An 18,648-nucleotide genomic window follows, 5' to 3' on the forward strand; every position below is an offset into this window, starting at 1 on the left:
CCAGGTACTTTTTCAAAAGTACTATGCATTTGCTTTTATTTGTAGAAAATACACTTTTATTTGAAAAAGTTAATGATTAGGGCATGACATTCTGATATTCCAGTGGTAAATGAAGGAATATAAGTGTGTGTGTGTCAGTTTATAGTGATTCATGTGCATCTTATTTTGCTTTAAAACTGTTTACATCTTTTGTTCAATTTATTCTAGTTCCTCGGACATACAGAAGTTGACCAACCTAAAGGCACGGAAGTTGTACGGGATGCCGTTCGAAAGCTTAAGGTAAGCAATAATGTTCCAAATAACTGGGAGTGATATACAGTACAGCAAGGGTTTTGTAAATCTCAGATTTTATTTCTCTTGTGTAATGTACTGTAATATTTATTTTTAAGATGTCAAAGCTGCCAAAACTGATAAATGAAAGTTGAGTCCAAACTATGTAGCTGTGATTGGGTTGTTGGGAGGTGTCAGAGAAGAGGTTCTGATTTCTTTTCTGGCAAGTTATTATTAAAGTTTTAACATTTCTTTTAATTAATTAATTTTTTTAAATGATAATTTAACAATGATAAACAGGACTTTATTCCCATGGTCTATTTTCTTGAATTGTGAATTTTTAGCATTCTGCGGAAAAAAGTTTTTCTGGAAATGTTTTTTGTTGTTTCTTTTTTTTGTCGTATTCCTGATTTTACTTTATTACTTTAGGAATGTAGAAAAAACTAAAATAAATGAAGAACATGAAAATATTCAAGTCACTTGGGGGGATCACACAGCACGCTCTTCTGCACAGGCATTGAGTGCCAGCGTTGTACATTCTTTTAGGAATGTATGAAAACTTCTGTTAAAACCACGTAACCTTTATTGCATTTCATGTTGTAAGCTGCAAAATAAAAATCCAGAGGTTTACAGAAGAATTGTTAACAGATACTTTCCTGTAGATGGTGGTAAAGTACCATACTTTTTTTAACTTGACTTTTGCTCTGTACTTTTCCTACTTGAACACTGATTTGTGTTCACACGGTCAGAATTGTTGGTAAACATAACATTAAAACAACAGCCAATCATCAAATAGTCAACTGCATATTCATTTTTGGAACAATGTTCCATTAGATACCTTACAGGAATACTTTTTAACCAATTTGTTTTCTTGAGTTCATTCTTTGTCTCTCTGTCTTTTTTATATGTGTTTCCTCACTCTTTATTTTTCTGCCCCTTAATGATGATGCCTTTGGAGTGTGGAGTTGTCTAACCAACGTGAGAACAGTGAATATGTTTTTTCATGTTCATCATATGGTGAGATGAGCTCCACACTTGATTCATCCCCCGACCCCCCCCATCCTTTCTAATTGATGCACATCTATTTCCAAAGCTGATAATTCATGCTTAAGATGGAGATACGACAGGTTTCTTTGAAGTGTAGTTATGTACAGGAGGACAGAGGTTTTGCTTAGATTGACCACAGTGTTCTTTCTTTGACATGTGGTTTTATATATATGCGTATATATTCCTCTCTCTGTCTCTTCCCAGTTTCAAAGACATATCAAGAAATCTGAGGGACAGAAGATTCCAAAAGTTGAATTACAAATCTCAATCTATGGAGTGAAAATATTAGACCCTAAAACAAAAGTAAGTCTCATTATATTGTTATCCACTGAATGGGTTGAATTCAGTGTGGTACGATTTCCAAAGTGTCCAGTACCATCTCACCTTCTGTAAGACATGTAAAGTTAGAAAGTATCCCAATGGGAAGCAAATGGGCAGCTGGTAGCGCTGTGGTTTGAGCCAGTGCCTTCACATCTGAAGGTTGCGGGTTGAAGCCTCACCTCCAGCTGTAGTAGTATCTTTTGAGCATAGTACTTACCCTGGTTTGCTCCAGTAAAGTTACCCAGCTGTATGAATGGTAAATAGTTGTAAGTAGCTTAACATTGTTAGGTGCTTTTAGAGAAAGGCATCAGCTAAATGAATACGTGGAAATCATATTTGGTATAATGGACTAAATGCCCCATGGTGGCACAGCAGGTAGTGCTGATGTCTGACAGGTACCCAAGCTGTGAGTTTGGATCTGGGTTTTAATGTGGTTCAGTCTGTGTGGGGTTTGCATGTTCTGCTTGTGTTCATGTGACTTCCTCCCCTGGTCCAAAGACCCCATCACATACGTGGAATCAGGCAATGGTAGACCGCTTACCTTATCTTGAAAATGACAGCAGCAATCACCAAGACTTTAACTCAGTGCCACTTATAAACAGACTAATAGAATGTATATAAAAAGAGGACAAATGCATCCCGGAAGTGAACCCTATACAATGAGCGAAGAAGAGTACACGCCTCCACTTAGATAGCTCAAAGGTCATACCAGAGCTTTCAGACATCTGTTCACTCAAGGACGGAATGGGATGATCCAGCAGGACGTGATGGACCGTCAAGTGGGAGGCTGCAGGTAACCCATGAGGACAGGGAGTCTGCTCTTGCAGATGGGCTCAGTAATTTGGAGGAAGGCTTATGAGCAGCTGAAATGCACTGAGATGAAAACTGGCCAGAGGTCTCAAAGGTAGTGTTCAAGTGGAACGTGTACAGATGTTTGTAAACCACATTCCAGCTTGTTGAAATCCACGACCACTTACACTAGGCACTAGGTGCTCAAGTGGTCAGTGCTGGGGACTCGGGGAGGTGAGGACATGGCATAACTTAAGGACTGAGCCAAATATATATTTTCATCCAAAAGAAATTTCTTTTCTTCTGAACTGTGTTTTGACAGTTTTAGTTGTATTTTCAGATACTGATTCTCACGATGTGCTATATGTTGGCAGGCATAATTTCAGTAACTGTTAAATCCTATTACAGCAAGCATGTCAGCACTGCATCGAGAATTATTTCGGATGATTGTGTAGATGGAACAGTTGGTCTTGAGTAGGTCGATTTTCCCTCCCATTTTTTCTCTTTTTTTTTTCCCTGAAATCTGTTGTGTTAGTGCCAAAGGCTTGAGGAATATAATAAATGTCATTTCCACTGATCCTGTTATGTATTTGCCTTTTGTCATCCAACAGAATGTCCAGTATAATTGTCAGTTACATAGGATGTCTTTCTGCGCCGATGACAAAACGGATAAAAGGATATTCACATTTATCTGCAAAGATTCCGAGTCCAACAAACACCTATGCTATGTCTTCGACAGTGAAAAATGCGTAAGTGATTTCTTCAAGATAAGTTTGAAAAGCAGGGGGGCGCGGTGGCGCAGCGGGTTTGGCCGGGTCCTGCTCTCTGATGGGTCTGCGGTTTGAGTCACGCTTGGGGTGCCTTGTGATGGACTGGCGTCCCGTCCTGGGTGTGTCCCCTCCTCCTCCAGCCTTACGCCCTGTGTTGCGGGCTAGGCTCTGGCTTGCTGCAACCTCTCTTGGGACAAGTGGTTTCAGGCTGTGTGTGTGTGTGTGTGTGTGTGTGTGTGAGAGAGAAGTTTGAAAAGCTCCTTCAGTGTAGCGGAAAAGACTGTAGTGCTCAGCCGATGTCCTTTATGTAGACAGTCTCGTCTTTAATTGTCAATGTGTGTTTTGTTTCAGGCAGAGGAGATTACTCTGACCATCGGTCAGGCCTTTGACCTGGCTTATAAGAAGTTTTTGGAGTCAGGGGGAAAGGACGTGGAGACTCGGAAGCAAATAGGAAGTTTGCAGAAAAGAGTAAGGTTTTAGATCCAGAACATTATTTTTTTTGGACAACAGTTCAAGAATGTAGTATAACTGATGCTCTCTGCAGACTTTATTTATATATTAATATATAAAATATTTTGTATGTGTGTGTGTAATATAAATCTAAATTATATACTAAATTGTATACTGTTCTCTTGACTCTTTTTATTTGAATCAGTTAAAAAAAACTTATCCTCATGTGAGTATATGGATTTTTACTCTGAATAGAAAAGAAGAATTTAGATTCTTTGCTGTGATGATGTGAAATGCTTTTATATTATAAATTTATGCACACATTTTAAGCTGAGTTCTTATACACTGTCGTGAAACATGTCGGTTATTCTTAAAAATAGCGAGACACTGTATAAGAAAGTGTTACCCCAGTGATCTTATCCTTTCAACAAATGCAATATTTTCATATAGTTGGGCTATAGTGCATTGATGCTGTTCCCTCCAACAATACACTGTGCAGTAAATTTACTTAATGTAACTAACATGATTTATGCTTGTTCCAGAAATGCACTTAGTAATGAGATAAATAAGCAATGTTATGAGTAGTGTTAGCTTTCACTGTTTACTCTATGGATGGAGGTTGGAATGTAGCGCTATTGCACAAAGATGGGTACGACCATTGTTGACCGAGGGAGGTTTTCTTAAATATCCGTGCCTTATATTTATGCTGAGTGAGTTAAGAAGTTTGTCCTGCACGAGATTGGGGTCAGAACTGCGGCGCTGTTGAAATGAAGCTATGAAATACATGTTGTAAGAGTGCCGACATTCTTTATCCTAGATTCAAGAATTAGAAACTGAAAATTCCGAGCTGAAACGACAGCTGCAAGGACTCGAGGAGCAGCTAATGGTAACACGAGTGTCACCCGTAAGTGAGAATGTGGTACCGATGCTCTATCGGTCGTTTCCATCGCTGGGACATAATTAAAGCAGCAGACGGTGCGTCACCTCATAGGACGCCGCTCATGTTCGATGCGGAATCGGAGCAGTTTCATGCCTGTTTCTTACTAAATGTAACAAGCTCTATGATTCAACTGCCGCTGCCCGATGGGCATTTGTAACTAACTCTTTTTGTGCAATGTTTTCACAGCTGCTGCTCTCAAACTCGACTAGCGAAGCTTACGTACTGCAAAGGCCTTCGTCTCTTTTCTGGTGTCATAGCCTGAAGTCGTTCTCGTGTCTAGAAATCTCTTCCGTCACACTCACTCCCACGAGCTCTCCTGACTCCTGCCTCTCTACGGGGCTACTAACCCCTCCACCTGCTAAACCTGCTCTGCCGAAGCCCCCCAGCGGGCACGGTGTCCCACGCCCTCGTGTAAATGCCCACTCCTCTGTCCACTTGTGGGGGTACAGTGACAGCTGTATGGGTCGACTCCATGTAAACACAGTTTCTGTAATGTCAGCCTCATCCAGCTGCAAAACCTTACTTTAGTCAGTGTCTTTCTTCACGCTAGGCTGGAGTTATTCCTCGTAGAATGAGTCGAAGAGTTTTAGGGAAGTGGCCTGCATGCAAACGTTATCCTCGTTTATCAGCATTACTTGTGTAAATGCAACCCTTACTTTAAATTTCATACTTTTGTCGCCTCTTGTCGACTGACGCTGCGGGAAGGGTGTGGGGTGCGGGGGGGGGCATGGAGACAGCATGTTTGAGAGATTAGCACAGGGAACCCTGGCTTCTAACAGGAGAAATGGTAATTATCTGACTACTGCTAAGGCAGGGTCATGTGACCTCCTTGTTATGCATCTCACTTTTTTGTAGGCAGGAAGCGTTTCCATGAAAAGCCCATCGACTGACATTTTTGACATGGTGCCGTTTTCTCCTGTGTCCCCGCTGACATCGGCACCTTCCAGTAATGGAACACCTCCCTTGCCCCCTCCTACAAGACCTGCTGGAACAAGTACGTTTTTGTTATTCGAAAACAATCAATGAACTCTTATATTTATTCATTAACGGTCATCTTACCTGGGCGTATTTGCTTTTATTCGGGTAGCACACACTTTTCTCCGAAGCGACACACACACACACACTGTCGAAACCACTCGAGCGGGGTCGTGGCAAACCAGAGCCTAACCCGGCAACACAGGGCGTAAGGCCGGAGGGGGAGGGGACACACCCAGGCCGGGACGCCAGTCCATCGCAAGGCACCCCAAGCAGGACTCAAGCCCCAGACCCTCCAGAGAGCTGGATCCGGACAAGCCTGCTGCACCCCCGCACCCCCCTCAGCGACACACACCTCAGTTAAACACTTTTTTTTTTTTTTTTTTTTTTCTTTTTTCATAGCAATCAGAGCTTTAAATACCGACATGTTTATGAAAGCCACTGTTTTTGTCAGTATACATTTCACGAGTAGTCTGTATAATCGCGTGTCCAACAGGAAATACGAGGATGGTCTGACACATTGGTATGGTGCAAATATTTGGAGATCAGGAGAGAAGTGCCTCTAAGAGAGACCCTTTTAGGGTGTTGGAAATGATTCAGCAGTCCTGAGGGAACTCGTGATACCTCTACCTTAAGCACTTTGAAAGTACCTGTACATTGTATTCTCTTCTCATTAGTGGCATAAGGACAGTGTCCTTCACATACTGAGTGGAAAAATTATACTCTTATTTTCTTTAAGAATTCTGCTGAAGCATGAAAACATTGTCCTTTTAACAAACTGCCTTTGTCCACCTGTTCACTCTAAATAAGGACTAGTTGTTTCCATTTTTGAAAGAAAGCTGGTATGTGTTATTTATTTGTTATTGGGCAAATATGTAAAATTGCTTCATTAGATTTGGTTTTCTCTTGTTTTTCATTTTGTAGGGAAAGATCTTTTTGGTGCTGAGCCTTTTGACCCGTTTATTTGTGGGGCAGCCGATTTTCCTCCCGACATTCAGTCCAAGCTGGATGAAATGCAGGTGACTGCACGTTTGTGATTTATCTCAATTGTTTTAACCCAAAGACTCATTTGAGGAGTGGCCTGGAGGCATTGCTGATTGAGACTGAAAGAAAAACCTATGAGTGAACACGGAGAATCCATCTACCCAGCTCAGTTTCTCATATGGAATTATGAGGAATAGCAATGGTTGAATTTCACCATTTGACAAGGTTAAGTTTCTTTGCTGATTTTGCTGAACACCACCAACTTGCTAATATACTATTTATTATAGTGTGTATCCCAAACCCTGTCTCAAAGGTGCTAATAAGAAAAGTTACCAGGGAAGAATATTAATTGACTGGTTCATTACGTGTGTGTTTCACATTTTTTGCGGTGCGAGGTTGCATTTCCAAGATTAATCTTTCCCGGTGTCTGCTAGTTTTTTATCATTAATAGTTCCTAAGTGAATACATTATATATCAGTCATTAAATAAAAACAGACACAATATAATCTAAAGAAATGGTGTTTTTGTGAAGGCACGATGTAGTTTCCAGCAAATCACTGTAAAGTTCTGAAGGATGTTTGTGTTCGGTTAACTTAAAATTGGCTGTGTTCTTTAGACCGGGTAATTGCTGTGAGCTTGTGCATAGTGTGCACAAGCTAATATGATTAGTACAAAAGTAAGTGATTGAATATTTCAAGAAACTGGAGCGGTATGATACAATTGTAATTGCATGCATGATATGCATAATTCTTCCTAATGATCGCTTTTCCCCTCATCTTTTTTTATTCATCTGGCAGCGTCAAAGATGGTTTGTATGCTCTTATTTTGCTTAAAAAAAATCCAGCACTGTGTGTGGGTGGACATTTCGTGTTCTGTGTTCTGTTCATTTGTGTGTGCATGTTGGGATTTTTCCCTAGTGTGCATGTCCGCTTGGGGTGCAGTGCTATATGGGGGCTTCCCTCAGATAACGTGCATAGTTTGTTCCTGCTTTTAAAGAGAACTTTTGTAAAAAGAAGCGTCGGTTACCATTCAGAATGACCAATTACCATTATCAATCAAAAATAGGTAATGAATTCCCATCACAAAAGATTCACTCATTTTTTTTCTCATCGGACTTACAGATTTATTCGGTTCTTTGAACAGCATGTTGGTGCAGCGGGTGCCTCGCATCTCCTGGTCTGTGGGTTTGAATGAGGGGTTGTATCTGTTCAGTCTCTGTGTGGTTTGCATGTTCTCCAGGTGTTTGCTTGGGTTTCCTCTGGGTGCTCTGGTTTCTTCCAATAGTCCGAACAAGTGCTTCCTGTAAATTGGCGACTGTAAATTGCCCCCTAAGTTGCTCCACGTTTTTAATAAAAGAATAGTAAATGAAATCACACACGATCATTTATAATGATATGAGAATGAGATTTCTGTGTGTTTCATCACTTCAGGTTTCACATAAGGCTTTCCTTTGCCTTTTCAACTTTTAGCGCTGTCTTTAAAACTTTTCCGCTTTATGGCTTATTGTTGTTATAGCTGATAGAGTCACAGGATTTCGCAGAGATGCTTGGGAACAAAATGTACAGCTCTCGGATAACTGAAAACTTCAGGTGAAGCCAACCACTGTGCCCTTTGTGTGGTGTTTGAGGTCACATGTATAGGGGACCTTTCTCTTCTCGTCAGGTCTTTTTGTGAATTTTCCATATACGCTGCATTGGTTTGTAGCTCCGAATTGCAACTGAAGGAGCTTCCTCTATAGGAATACAGTTTTACCATTAGAGACATTTTCTAGCATCCATTTTTCAAGAATGTTTTTGACGGTAAATATACGCCTCGTGGTTTTCCTGTTTTAGATGCAATGGCTCACTTTTAATGAGACGTTTAATGGGTAACTTTCCCAGTGTTTTACTTGTTCGACGTGTCAAGGGTTACTCGGCTGCACGTGTCACATCTACTAATTACTGCACTATATGGCAAGCTTTATGTGGCTGTTTTTATGAAATCGTATAAGTGCTGTCGTTGCTGCATTAGTTTTTAGTACAGGTTTTCGGTGCTTTCAGTGACCTGAGCTCTGTCCTTTACAATTACACTACCGATACACTGCGCGCAGTAGCTAACGGCTCTTGGACACGTTTTTTACATTTGACATTGCTTCAGTAATCACTCGTTCCCTTATCAATGATGGTGAGGAGTACAGTGACAGAAGTACCATACATTTACCTTTAAGCAAACTAACGCACGCTATGCATGTTACAGAAGGTGGAAGATGCTTCCTAGGCACCTGTAGATAACACCTGTGTTTGCAAGCTGGGTTGAACGCAGGTCCGAACCCAGACCCCAGGAGCTGCGAAGCACCGCTGCTACTCGGTGCACCGCCATCCCACCCAGCAAAGCGTTACGCAGCGGACGTCGTTTCCAGTGGCACAAAGTGTAGCTTCATGAAGCCTGTTTGCATGCGCAGCATCACATGTTCTTCCTTGCTTTTTACCGTAATTTTTGATTTCCAGTTCCATCCAGCTCTGCAATGCTAAAAATTATTTTTATAACTGGGATTAATGGTGTAAAAACTGCGCGCTCCTAGGGTGAGCGGGGGAGCATTGCCTTTTTTCTCTGAGATTTAATAGGAAATGCATGTTTCTTACATACTGGTAAGAATCATTTTCATTTTGCAAGAAAACTAACTTGAAATATGTTGCGTCAATCACTTCTTGTGCGAGTAACTGTTACAAGTTACTATTTATTTATTTATTTTTTTTGCACAGACATGTCACCATGGACGCACATGATTATACCTTAAACTGTCCATTCATAACAAAGTCATAATTTTAGTTTTACCAAAAAAAAAAGGGAAAAATCCCCACAGATGAGCTCAAAGACCGCTCAAGTGTCTGTCAAAATTTGTTTTACCGTGTAAAACATCCTGTTGTCTTCAGTGATCCATTTGTCAACGGAACGTGTCACGCTTGTGCTGCCATTCCCGTTTGTTTATCGAGCGTCAGAAGAATAGAGTGCACCGGTGTGGCGCGGGTCTCGTGTCCCCAAAGACATTCACATTTGGTCTGCATATGAATGAAGTGAGATCGACAAGGTTGTATTAACAGCATTCTCCCCCCTCTTGTTTTCAGGAGGGGTTCAAAATGGGACTGACCGTAGAGGGTGCCGTCTTTTCTCTTGATCCTCTAGACAGCCACTGCTGATGCCAAGATGTGTTTTTTGCACACAGCTGCAGACACTTGTATTTAAAAGTGCCAAAAAAGGTCATTTCAGATAAGGCGATGGTGGTGTTTGTATGTCATAGCTTTTGATTTTGGCTTAGACACAATCAAAAGTATATTAACATGATGGTAAAGCACTATTTTTGTATTAACCAGACTGAAATAATTTTAAGATCAAATTGCTTGTTCAGCAAATGTTTGAAAAGGTAATTATGTAAGATGGCGAATTACAAATTCTGCTGTTTATTCTTTTATAATTTTTTTTTTTGTTAAACTTCAGTGTTAATGCTTTGTTTTAATAGAATATTAAACTTTCATCACATATAGGATTAATTGTAAGATGTAGCATGCCATAATTTTTTAAACAGTTCATTATACTTTAACCGCACACATTTACTTATTATGTATATTTCATTTGCCCCTTTAGCCTTTCACCAAACAAGTGTGACTATACTCTAGTCGTACGATTTTTTTCTTTGTTTTAGCCTTCACAGTCATAATTTTTTCTTTTCTTTTTCTTTTCTTTATTTTTTTTTTTTTTAAAGCATATCAGATAATACCTACTGTGTTTCTGTCTTATTTTGATTATCAATTATGAGTGATGTATGTTACTGGGAATCTTTTCAAAAGACCGATTTAGATAAATAACCCAATGGCGCTTTTCGTTCAAAGTCTGTCCAGAAATATGCGGACAATCATGAGCGAAACATAAGGAACATCTCTGAGGTTTTTTCATGTAAGGAAAGGACAAGTAGGTACACATGTCCACACTAGTGCTTTAAGGGAGCATTAACTACATCTCCTTTTCTCTCATTTTTTGAATTTGCTCTTATGAATCATATTGAATGGAATCTATGTGATACCTCTCAAAATGGTTAACGCATTTGTTTTGGAAACATAAATGAAAAAGATAAACAGATTTATCAGATAATTTCACAAAGGTACAATTTATTTGTGATTGTATACATTTTCATAAAGCAGTATAAGTGCAGATTTTGTAGAGATTGTACATATTCTAATTTTTTTTAATAACTTTTCTCATTGTATTAAATAAAAAGGTCAAGCAGTGTAGTTTTTGTCTTTTTTTTTTCTTTCTTTTCTTTCTTATAGCACTTGCTTTTGCATAGAATCTATGCAGCAGGGTATAATCCTTCTCCAACTACTACTACTAAATGAAATTCCTTTAAACATAACACATGTATGTATACACATGTAGTAACAGTGAGAGAGTATTGTGCTGAATGGTTATTTGGTTATACTGTTACATTCTATTCTAATACGCACAGTTCATATTGAGTCAATTTTTAAAACTGTTCCTGATGTGTGTTAATTTTGTAACGCCAAACACTGTAACTGCACGGCTCTGCATCATCTTAACACATCTGAGTCCAAGTAAACAAGCATCAGGATTTGTCGTCTCCAAGTGCAAATTGTAACAGAAAGGTGTAAAAATACAAGCATACTGGGGTCATGTGACCAGCAAAATAATGAATGTGCAGTGATGTAGGGGTGTCGCTCTCCTTGCATTGCACTCGATATGTTGGATGTTGGGATACAGAAAATTTTTATAGCTGTATTTAAGGAAATGATGGTGGAATGAGGCGTGGAGTATAACTACGCAGAGTCCAGTGTGCTGGGTTTCATGGTGCTGAGTTGAAGGTCCACATTACCCTAAGCAGATGATCCAGAGTCTCATGACCCAAGATGGCCATGATGAGCTTTGCGTATCGAGCTCTCGTGCTCCAACTCTGTGCGCCAGAGTAGGTGTCCAAAATAAGGGCGCAGCAGCAGGAAGCAGGTAAGTCCTCAACTCCCCTTCTACAGTCTTTCATTATTCAGCATATCATATTTTTGGTGTATATTTACATAACATGTATGTAGATATTCACATCACATGTATATCTTATAACAATGAACACTTTATAAAATTTATAATAAGATGTGTAGACACTAATAATGTCAAAGAAGTGAAATTTTTATATGACTTAATTGTTGGCTTTATGTTTAAAACCAACATCTTATTTTCAATCAATCATTCTTCATAAAATCTACTGTATATTTTATAGAATCTATAATTTAGTTGCATATCATAGAAAAAGCAAGGGCAATATTATCTCGATAGGCTAAATTGTTCTCATGTTTAATATGTCATCAGGCTCATTTTTGAAAATCTTTGTCATGGAAACATTAGATATGAACTTTAATGTAATAGAAGTAAACAAATAAACTTTCTTCCAAAACTTTTCAATGACTAAGTACATAGCTAAGTGTAAAATAAGTGCTCGCATCCAGTGAACGCTGCTCGAGCACCTACACGATGGATGTTCTAATCCTTGCAATAATCAACAGATATGAAACCTGTAAACATTAGAATGCTTGAAAGTCGTGTTTTTAACATCTACATTCTGAAGTTCCTCACTGTCAAGCATCCCATGAATTAAAATATGACTAATCATAGTTTCCTTCATACGGTTTCCTTTGTTTTAGCCCTTTGCCTCCCTTCAACACTTGTCTTCGTAGTGCATTTACCACATTATTACATGCCACTGCTGACACACATTTGGACAGAAACCTGGAACTACGGTGCTACAAACAACAAATATCGTTTCGACATGAGGGAGACATTTACGCTCGTGGAGATTTCTGGAAGGCTGGCAGGTGTCAGATCTGCGTGTGTGACCTTTCCACTGCCGTGTGTGAGGACATTGTGCGTGACGAACCCCTTTGTCCAAATGGGACGGTTGAAGCACCATTTGGTGAACGCTGTCAAGTCTGCGTGGGTGGAAACGTAAGCTGTTCCTCTCCAGACAAATTTCCCTGACCAGCATTTCATGATTCAGGACTTAAAAAATAAATGTATATACCTGATTGTCAGACTTCTGTTTACGTCAAGGGAACTGAATAACAGTGTGAGATGTTCAGTCACAGCTGCTCCCTGATTGCCAAAACTGAGATCATGATGTCACTGTGTGAGAAGAACGCTCCATAAAATATAAAATGAATTAAATTAAATTAAATTAAATTAAATTAAATTGGGGGGCGCAGTGGCCTAGCAGGTTTGGCTGGGTCCTGCTCTCTGGCGGGTCTGGGGTTCGAGTCCCACTTAGGGTGCCTTGTGATGGACTGGCGTCCCGTCCTGGGTGTGTCCCTTCACTCCCAGCCTTGTGCCCTGTGTTGCCAGGCTAGGTTCTGGCATGCCGCGACCCTGCTTGGGATGAGCAGCTTCAGCAACTTGTGTGTGTGTTAAATTAAATTAAATTGAATTGTTATTCAACTTAAAGGGGGGACGCAGCTCATCTCAAACACCTCCTGTTTCTCCTGGGGTCTCCCACCCATAATAATCTTCTAGATTAATGCCGACTTCTAAAAATATTAAACTCAATAACTGTTTAAAACATACAATCTAGACTAAATATGTTACACTTTTATAATATATTTCGATGTATGGTAAACAACTGCAATTTTAAAATAATTGTATATGATGATTGCAAAATTATTTATTGTAGTAAACTTAATAAGAGAAACTTTACATATTTACCTGCTTTCAGTCAGACTGTTTTTTTGTTTGTCTATCTGTTATGCAAAGGGAATCACAGGTCCTCCAGGGCCAGGTGGGAAGGAAGGGAAAGATGGCTGTAGGATTTTTAATTTCTTTCCTTTCGGTAACTTTAAACGGAATTATTGGATCGATCCTAGTGATGGTGCTAAAGGTTCACTGTAACATGAACAGTGGACAGACCTGTGTAAATTCCACCATGAATTCCACACAACAGAATCATTGTTGGAACCGAAGGACAGAATGCCAAGAAGCCTGTTTGGCTTGGTGGATCCGTGGAGTGAAAGTTTCAAGTATGTCATGTGTTTATTATCTTTAAAAACAATTTCCATCCATTCTCCATCCATCCATCTTCCTCCGCTTTATCCGGGGCCGGGTCGCGGGGGCAGCAGTCCGAGCAGAGTACTCCAGACTTCCCTCTCCCGGCACACCTCCTCCAGTTCCTCTGGGGGAACCCCAAGGCGTTCCCAGGCCAGCCGGGAGACATAGTCTCTCCAACGTGTCCTGGGTCTGCCCCGAGGCCTCCTCCCAGTGGGACAAGCCCGGAGCACCTCCCCAGGGAGGCGTCCAGGAGGCATCCGGAACAGATGCCCGAGCCACCTCAACTGGCTCCTCTCGATGCGGAGGAGCAGCGGCTCTACTCCGAGCTCCTCCCGGGTGACTGAGCTCCTCACCCTATCCCTAAGGGTGCGCCCAGCCACTCTGCGGAGGAAACTCATTTCTGCCGCTTGTATCCGCGATCTCATTCTTTCGGTCATGATCCAGAGTTCATGACCATAGGTGAGGGTAGGAACGTAGATCGACCGGTAAATTGAGAGCTTCGCCTTACGACTCAGCTCCCTCTTCACCACAACAGACCGGTACAATGACCGCATTACTGCGGACGCCGCACCGATCCGTCTGTCGACCTGCCGCTCCATTTTTCCCTCACTCGTGAACAAGACCCCGAGATACTTAAACTCCTCCACTTGAGGGAGCAACTCCCCCCTAACCCGGAGGGAGCAATCCACCTTTTTCCGACTGAGAACCATGGCCTCGGATTTGGAGGTGCTGATTCTCATCCCCGCCGCTTCGCACTCGGCTGCAAACCTCCCCAGTGCACGCTGCAAGTCTTGACTTGATGAAGCCAACAGGACCACATCGTCCGCAAAAAGCAGAGACGAGATCTCGCGGCCACCAAAGCAGACACCCTCCGTTCCCTGACTGCGCCTAGAAATTCTGTCCATAAAGATAATGAACAGAATCGGTGACAAAGGGCAGCCCTGGCGGAGTCCAACATGCACCGGGAAAAGGTCTGACTTACTGCCAGCAATGCGAACCAAGCTCCTGCTCCGGTCATACAGGGAACGAACAGCCCGTAGCAACGAGCCCCGAACCCCATAATCCCGAAGTACCCCCCACAGGATGCCACGAGGGACACGGTCGAATGCCTTCTCCAGGTCCACAAAACACATATGGACTGGTTGGGCAAACTCCCACGAACCCTCCAGCACCCTAGTGAGGGTATAGAGCTGGTCCAGTGTTCCACGGCCAGGGCGAAAACCGCATTGCTCCTCCTGGATCCGAGGTTCGACTATCGGTCGGATTCTCCTTTCCAGTACCCTGGCATAGACTTTCCCAGGGAGGCTAAGGAGTGTGATCCCCCTGTAGTTGGAACACAATCTCCGGTCCCCCTTCTTAAAAAGAGGGACCACCACCCCGGTCTGCCAGTCCAGAGGCACCGTTCCCGAACTCCACGCGATGCTGCAGAGGCGTGTCAGCCAAGACAGCCCCACAACATCCATAGACTTGAGAAACTCGGGGCGGATCTCATCCACCCCCGGAGCCTTGCCACCGAGGAGTTTTTTGACTACCTCAGCAACTTCAGCCAGGGTAATGGACGAGTCCCCCTCCGAGTCCCCAGCCTCAGCTTCCTCTACGGAAGGCGTGTCGGAGGGATTGAGGAGATCCTCAAAGTACTCCTTCCACCGCCCGAGAACATCCTCAGCTGAGGTCAGCAGCGCACCACTTCCACTGTAAACAGTGTTCGTGGAACACCGCTTCCCCCCTCTGAGTCGCCGGACGGTTTGCCAGAATCTCTCTGAGGCCGACCGAAAGTCTTCCTCCATGGCCTCACCGAACTCCTCCCAAGCCCGAGTTTTTGCCGCGGCGACTGCCAGAGCCGCGCTCCGTTTGGCCCGTCGGTACCTGTCAGCTGCTTCAGGAGTCCCATGAGCCAGCCAGGCCCGATAGAACTCCTTCTTCAGCTTGACGGCATCCCTTACTTCCGGTGTCCACCACCGTGTTCGGGGATTGCCGCCGCGACAGGCACCGGAGACCTTATGGCCGCAGCTCCGAACCGCCGCACCGACAATGGAGGAGCGGAACATAGTCCATTCAGACTCAATGTCCCCCACCTCCCTCGGGACCTGGTTGAAGCTCTGTCGGAGGTGGGAGTTGAAGACCTCTCTGACAGGGGCCTCCGCCAAACGTTCCCAACAGACCCTCACTATGCGTTTGGGCCTGCCAGGTCTATCCAGCTTTTTCCCCCGCCATCGAATCCAACTCACCACCAGGTGGTGATCAGTTGACAGCTCAGCCCCTCTCTTCACCCGAGTGTCCAAGACATATGGCCGAAGGTCAGAAGAAACGACTACAAACTCGATCATCGACCTCCGACCTAGGGTGTCCTGGTGCCAAGTGCACTGATGGACACCCTTATACATGAACATGGTGTTTGTTATGAACAAACCGTGACTAGCACAGAAATCCAATAACAACTCACCACTCGGGTTCAGATCAGGGAGGCCGTTCCTCCCAATCACGCCCCTCCAGGTATCACTGTCGCTGCCCACGTGGGCGTTAAAGTCCCCCAGTAGAACGACAGAGTCCCCAGTGGGAGCGCTTTCCAGCACGCCCCCCAAGGACTCTAAAAAGGCCGGGTACTCTACACTGCCGCTAGGCGCATAAGCACAAACGACAGTGAGAGACCGTTCCCTGACCCGAAGGCGTAGGGAGATGACCCTCTCATTCACCGGGGTAGACTCCAACACATGGCGGCTGAACTGGGGGGCTATTAATAAGCCCACACCAGCCCGCCGCCTCTCACCTTGGGCAACGCCAGAATAGTGGAGAGTCCACCCCCGATCGAGTAGAGTGGTTCCAGAACCCAAGCTGTGAGTGGAAGTGAGCCCGACTATATCTAGACGGTATCTCTCAACTTCCCGCACCAGCTCAGGCTCCTTCCCCGCCAGTGAGGTGACATTCCAAGTCCCAAAAACCAGAGTTGGCGCCCGAGGTTTGGGTCGGCCGGGCACTCGGCCCCGACCACCGCCCAACTCACAATGCACCGGCCCCTTACGGTTTCTCCGGCAGGTGGTGAGCCCACCGAAGAGCGGCTCCACGTTATGGCTTCGGGCTGAGCCCGGCCAGGCCCCGTGGGCATAGACCTGGCCACCAGGCGCTCGCATGCGAGCCCCCCCCCCAGGCCTGGCTCCAGGGTGGGGCCCCGGTGACCCCATACCGGGCGGGGTAAACGGACGCCTTGCTTTTTCCTTCATAAGGGGTTTTTGAACCGCGCTTTGTCTCGTCTGTCATCCAGGACCTGTCTGCCATGGGAGACCCTACCAGGGGCATGTAGCCCCAGACAACATAGCTCCTGGACTCATTCAGGCACTCAAACCCCTCCACCACGATAAGGTGGCGGTTCACGGAGGAGTCCATCCATTCTGTTCAGTTTAATTCACCTTTTTGATCAATATGCAAGTGTAACAAAACTCAGTTCTGACTCGACTCCAGAGTGTGATAGAACACACAAATACAGAACATATAGTATAGTGCAAACAAGAAGCAGTAGATACTGTATAAGGAATACAATAAAAGGAATAAATAAAATTGTTTACAGAATCACACTGGTAAAGGGTAAGAGAGTGTTTATATTCACAGCTTCCCAATCCTTCCATCTCCTTATTTTTGATATTGCTTCTAAGGAGGAAAACTGCGAGAATTTGGAGTTGATATTGAACCTGTTTGTTTCATGTGAAATCATTTTTCACTTAACTTGAGTTTAGAGAATGTGATGAAAACTGTAAAAATTTGCTTGAAATTTCTGGTGCTTCACACTAAGTGATATCTCAAAATATGAATCAGTATATTTTCATAAGACTGGTAGATGTGACAATTTTTTCAATGCTATTGAAGTGGTCAGAGAGAACGTTTTCATGGTGCTTAACTTAATCCACATTTTTATATGCTAAGTAATGAAACAATTCCACGGGAATTAATGAATGATGAAACAATTATTCACTGATTTTCTTAAACCTCTGCATCAGTTAATCAATTAAAACCAATTAGAAAAACACATCTATGACTGATATTAAGCAGATCAAAGCACCCCCCCATCATCTGAAACCGCTTATCCCAAGTGGGGTCGTGGTGAACCAGAGCCTAACCCAGCAACACAGGGCGCAAGGCTAGAGGGGGAGGGGACACACCCAGGACGGGACGCCAGTCCATCACAAGGCACCTCAAATAGGACTCGAACCCCAGACCCAAGAGGCCAGAGAGCGGGATCCAGCCAAACCCGCTGCGGTACCCATACATCAAAGCAATTAATTATTAAAATAAGTAGAATTTTTTTTAAATTTAAATTGAATTATTACATGGGTATGTTCACAATGTGTTTTTGAATGAGTATATTCCAGATATTTTCAACTTCTACGTATCAACTCATTTACACCAATCGTGAAAGGGTTATGAAAAACAAAGACAGTTTTGTCAAAGCTGATTTTGACAGTTTAAGTGTGTGATTCATGTGTGGTGATTCACACAGTCAGCCTAATGCCAAGTATGATGTGGAATTACAATAACCTCTTCGACTGGCCTTGCGCTGAAGAGCAGGGATTTAAAGGTTTTCAAAGGACTCTGTAAAACTAAATTATAAGATGTGGATCATTCACCAAAGATTATGACCCACTTCCTAAATATAGACGTGGTAAAGAGATAGTGCTGTAAATCGGATGAAGCACTTGGAAAAATATTCCATTTCAGTGGTATCCCATTTTGTTGCATTACTAAGAGATCAACACAGAGTTTTACACCAGAATATTTAAATGTTTTCCTTAAAACTCAGTGATCAAAATAAAGTCACCCTAATATAAAACTGAAGGAGGGGTCTAAAGTGGGGAAAATGGTTTAAAAAGGTTCATAAACACTGTGAGCCACAGGTCTTCTTGGGTAAGTATCTGCTCACTTTGCACACTGGAATTTTTTTTTCTTTTTCTTTTCTTTGTTGCTGTTTCAAAGTTTTTGGTGATTACCGGTGAACCGAACTGTTCAAGTCACTGGTCACTGCAGATGCTCGGCAGCGTTCAA

The 18,648-nt window shown here is 42.9% G+C and overlaps 1 protein-coding gene across 6 annotated transcripts in view; it reads left to right on the forward strand.

Moving 5' to 3' along the window:
- The window catches only part of LOC108924251 (PTB domain-containing engulfment adapter protein 1), a 65,792-nt gene extending 55,636 nt beyond the window's left edge, over positions 1–10,156 (forward strand). For 5 of the 6 annotated variants that reach the window (XM_018735496.1, XM_018735500.1, XM_018735499.2 and 2 more), the window contains exons 4-11: positions 208–279; positions 1,522–1,620; positions 3,039–3,176; positions 3,549–3,665; positions 4,465–4,551; positions 5,443–5,581; positions 6,487–6,581; positions 9,651–10,156. In XM_018735496.1, the coding sequence (XP_018591012.1) occupies positions 208–279; positions 1,522–1,620; positions 3,039–3,176; positions 3,549–3,665; positions 4,465–4,551; positions 5,443–5,581; positions 6,487–6,581; positions 9,651–9,722 (819 nt within the window). In that variant the 3' untranslated portion in view covers positions 9,723–10,156. Of the gene's footprint in view, positions 1–207; positions 280–1,521; positions 1,621–3,038; positions 3,177–3,548; positions 3,666–4,464; positions 4,552–5,442; positions 5,582–6,486; positions 6,582–7,343; positions 7,355–9,650 lie in introns of all 6 variants that reach the window. The other variant, XM_018735502.1, reaches the window with a different exon arrangement.
- Positions 10,157–18,648: the final 8,492 nt, after the last annotated feature.

This window comes from Scleropages formosus, chromosome 21, assembly GCF_900964775.1.
Source record: "Scleropages formosus chromosome 21, fSclFor1.1, whole genome shotgun sequence".
NCBI lineage: Eukaryota > Metazoa > Chordata > Actinopteri > Osteoglossiformes > Osteoglossidae > Scleropages > Scleropages formosus.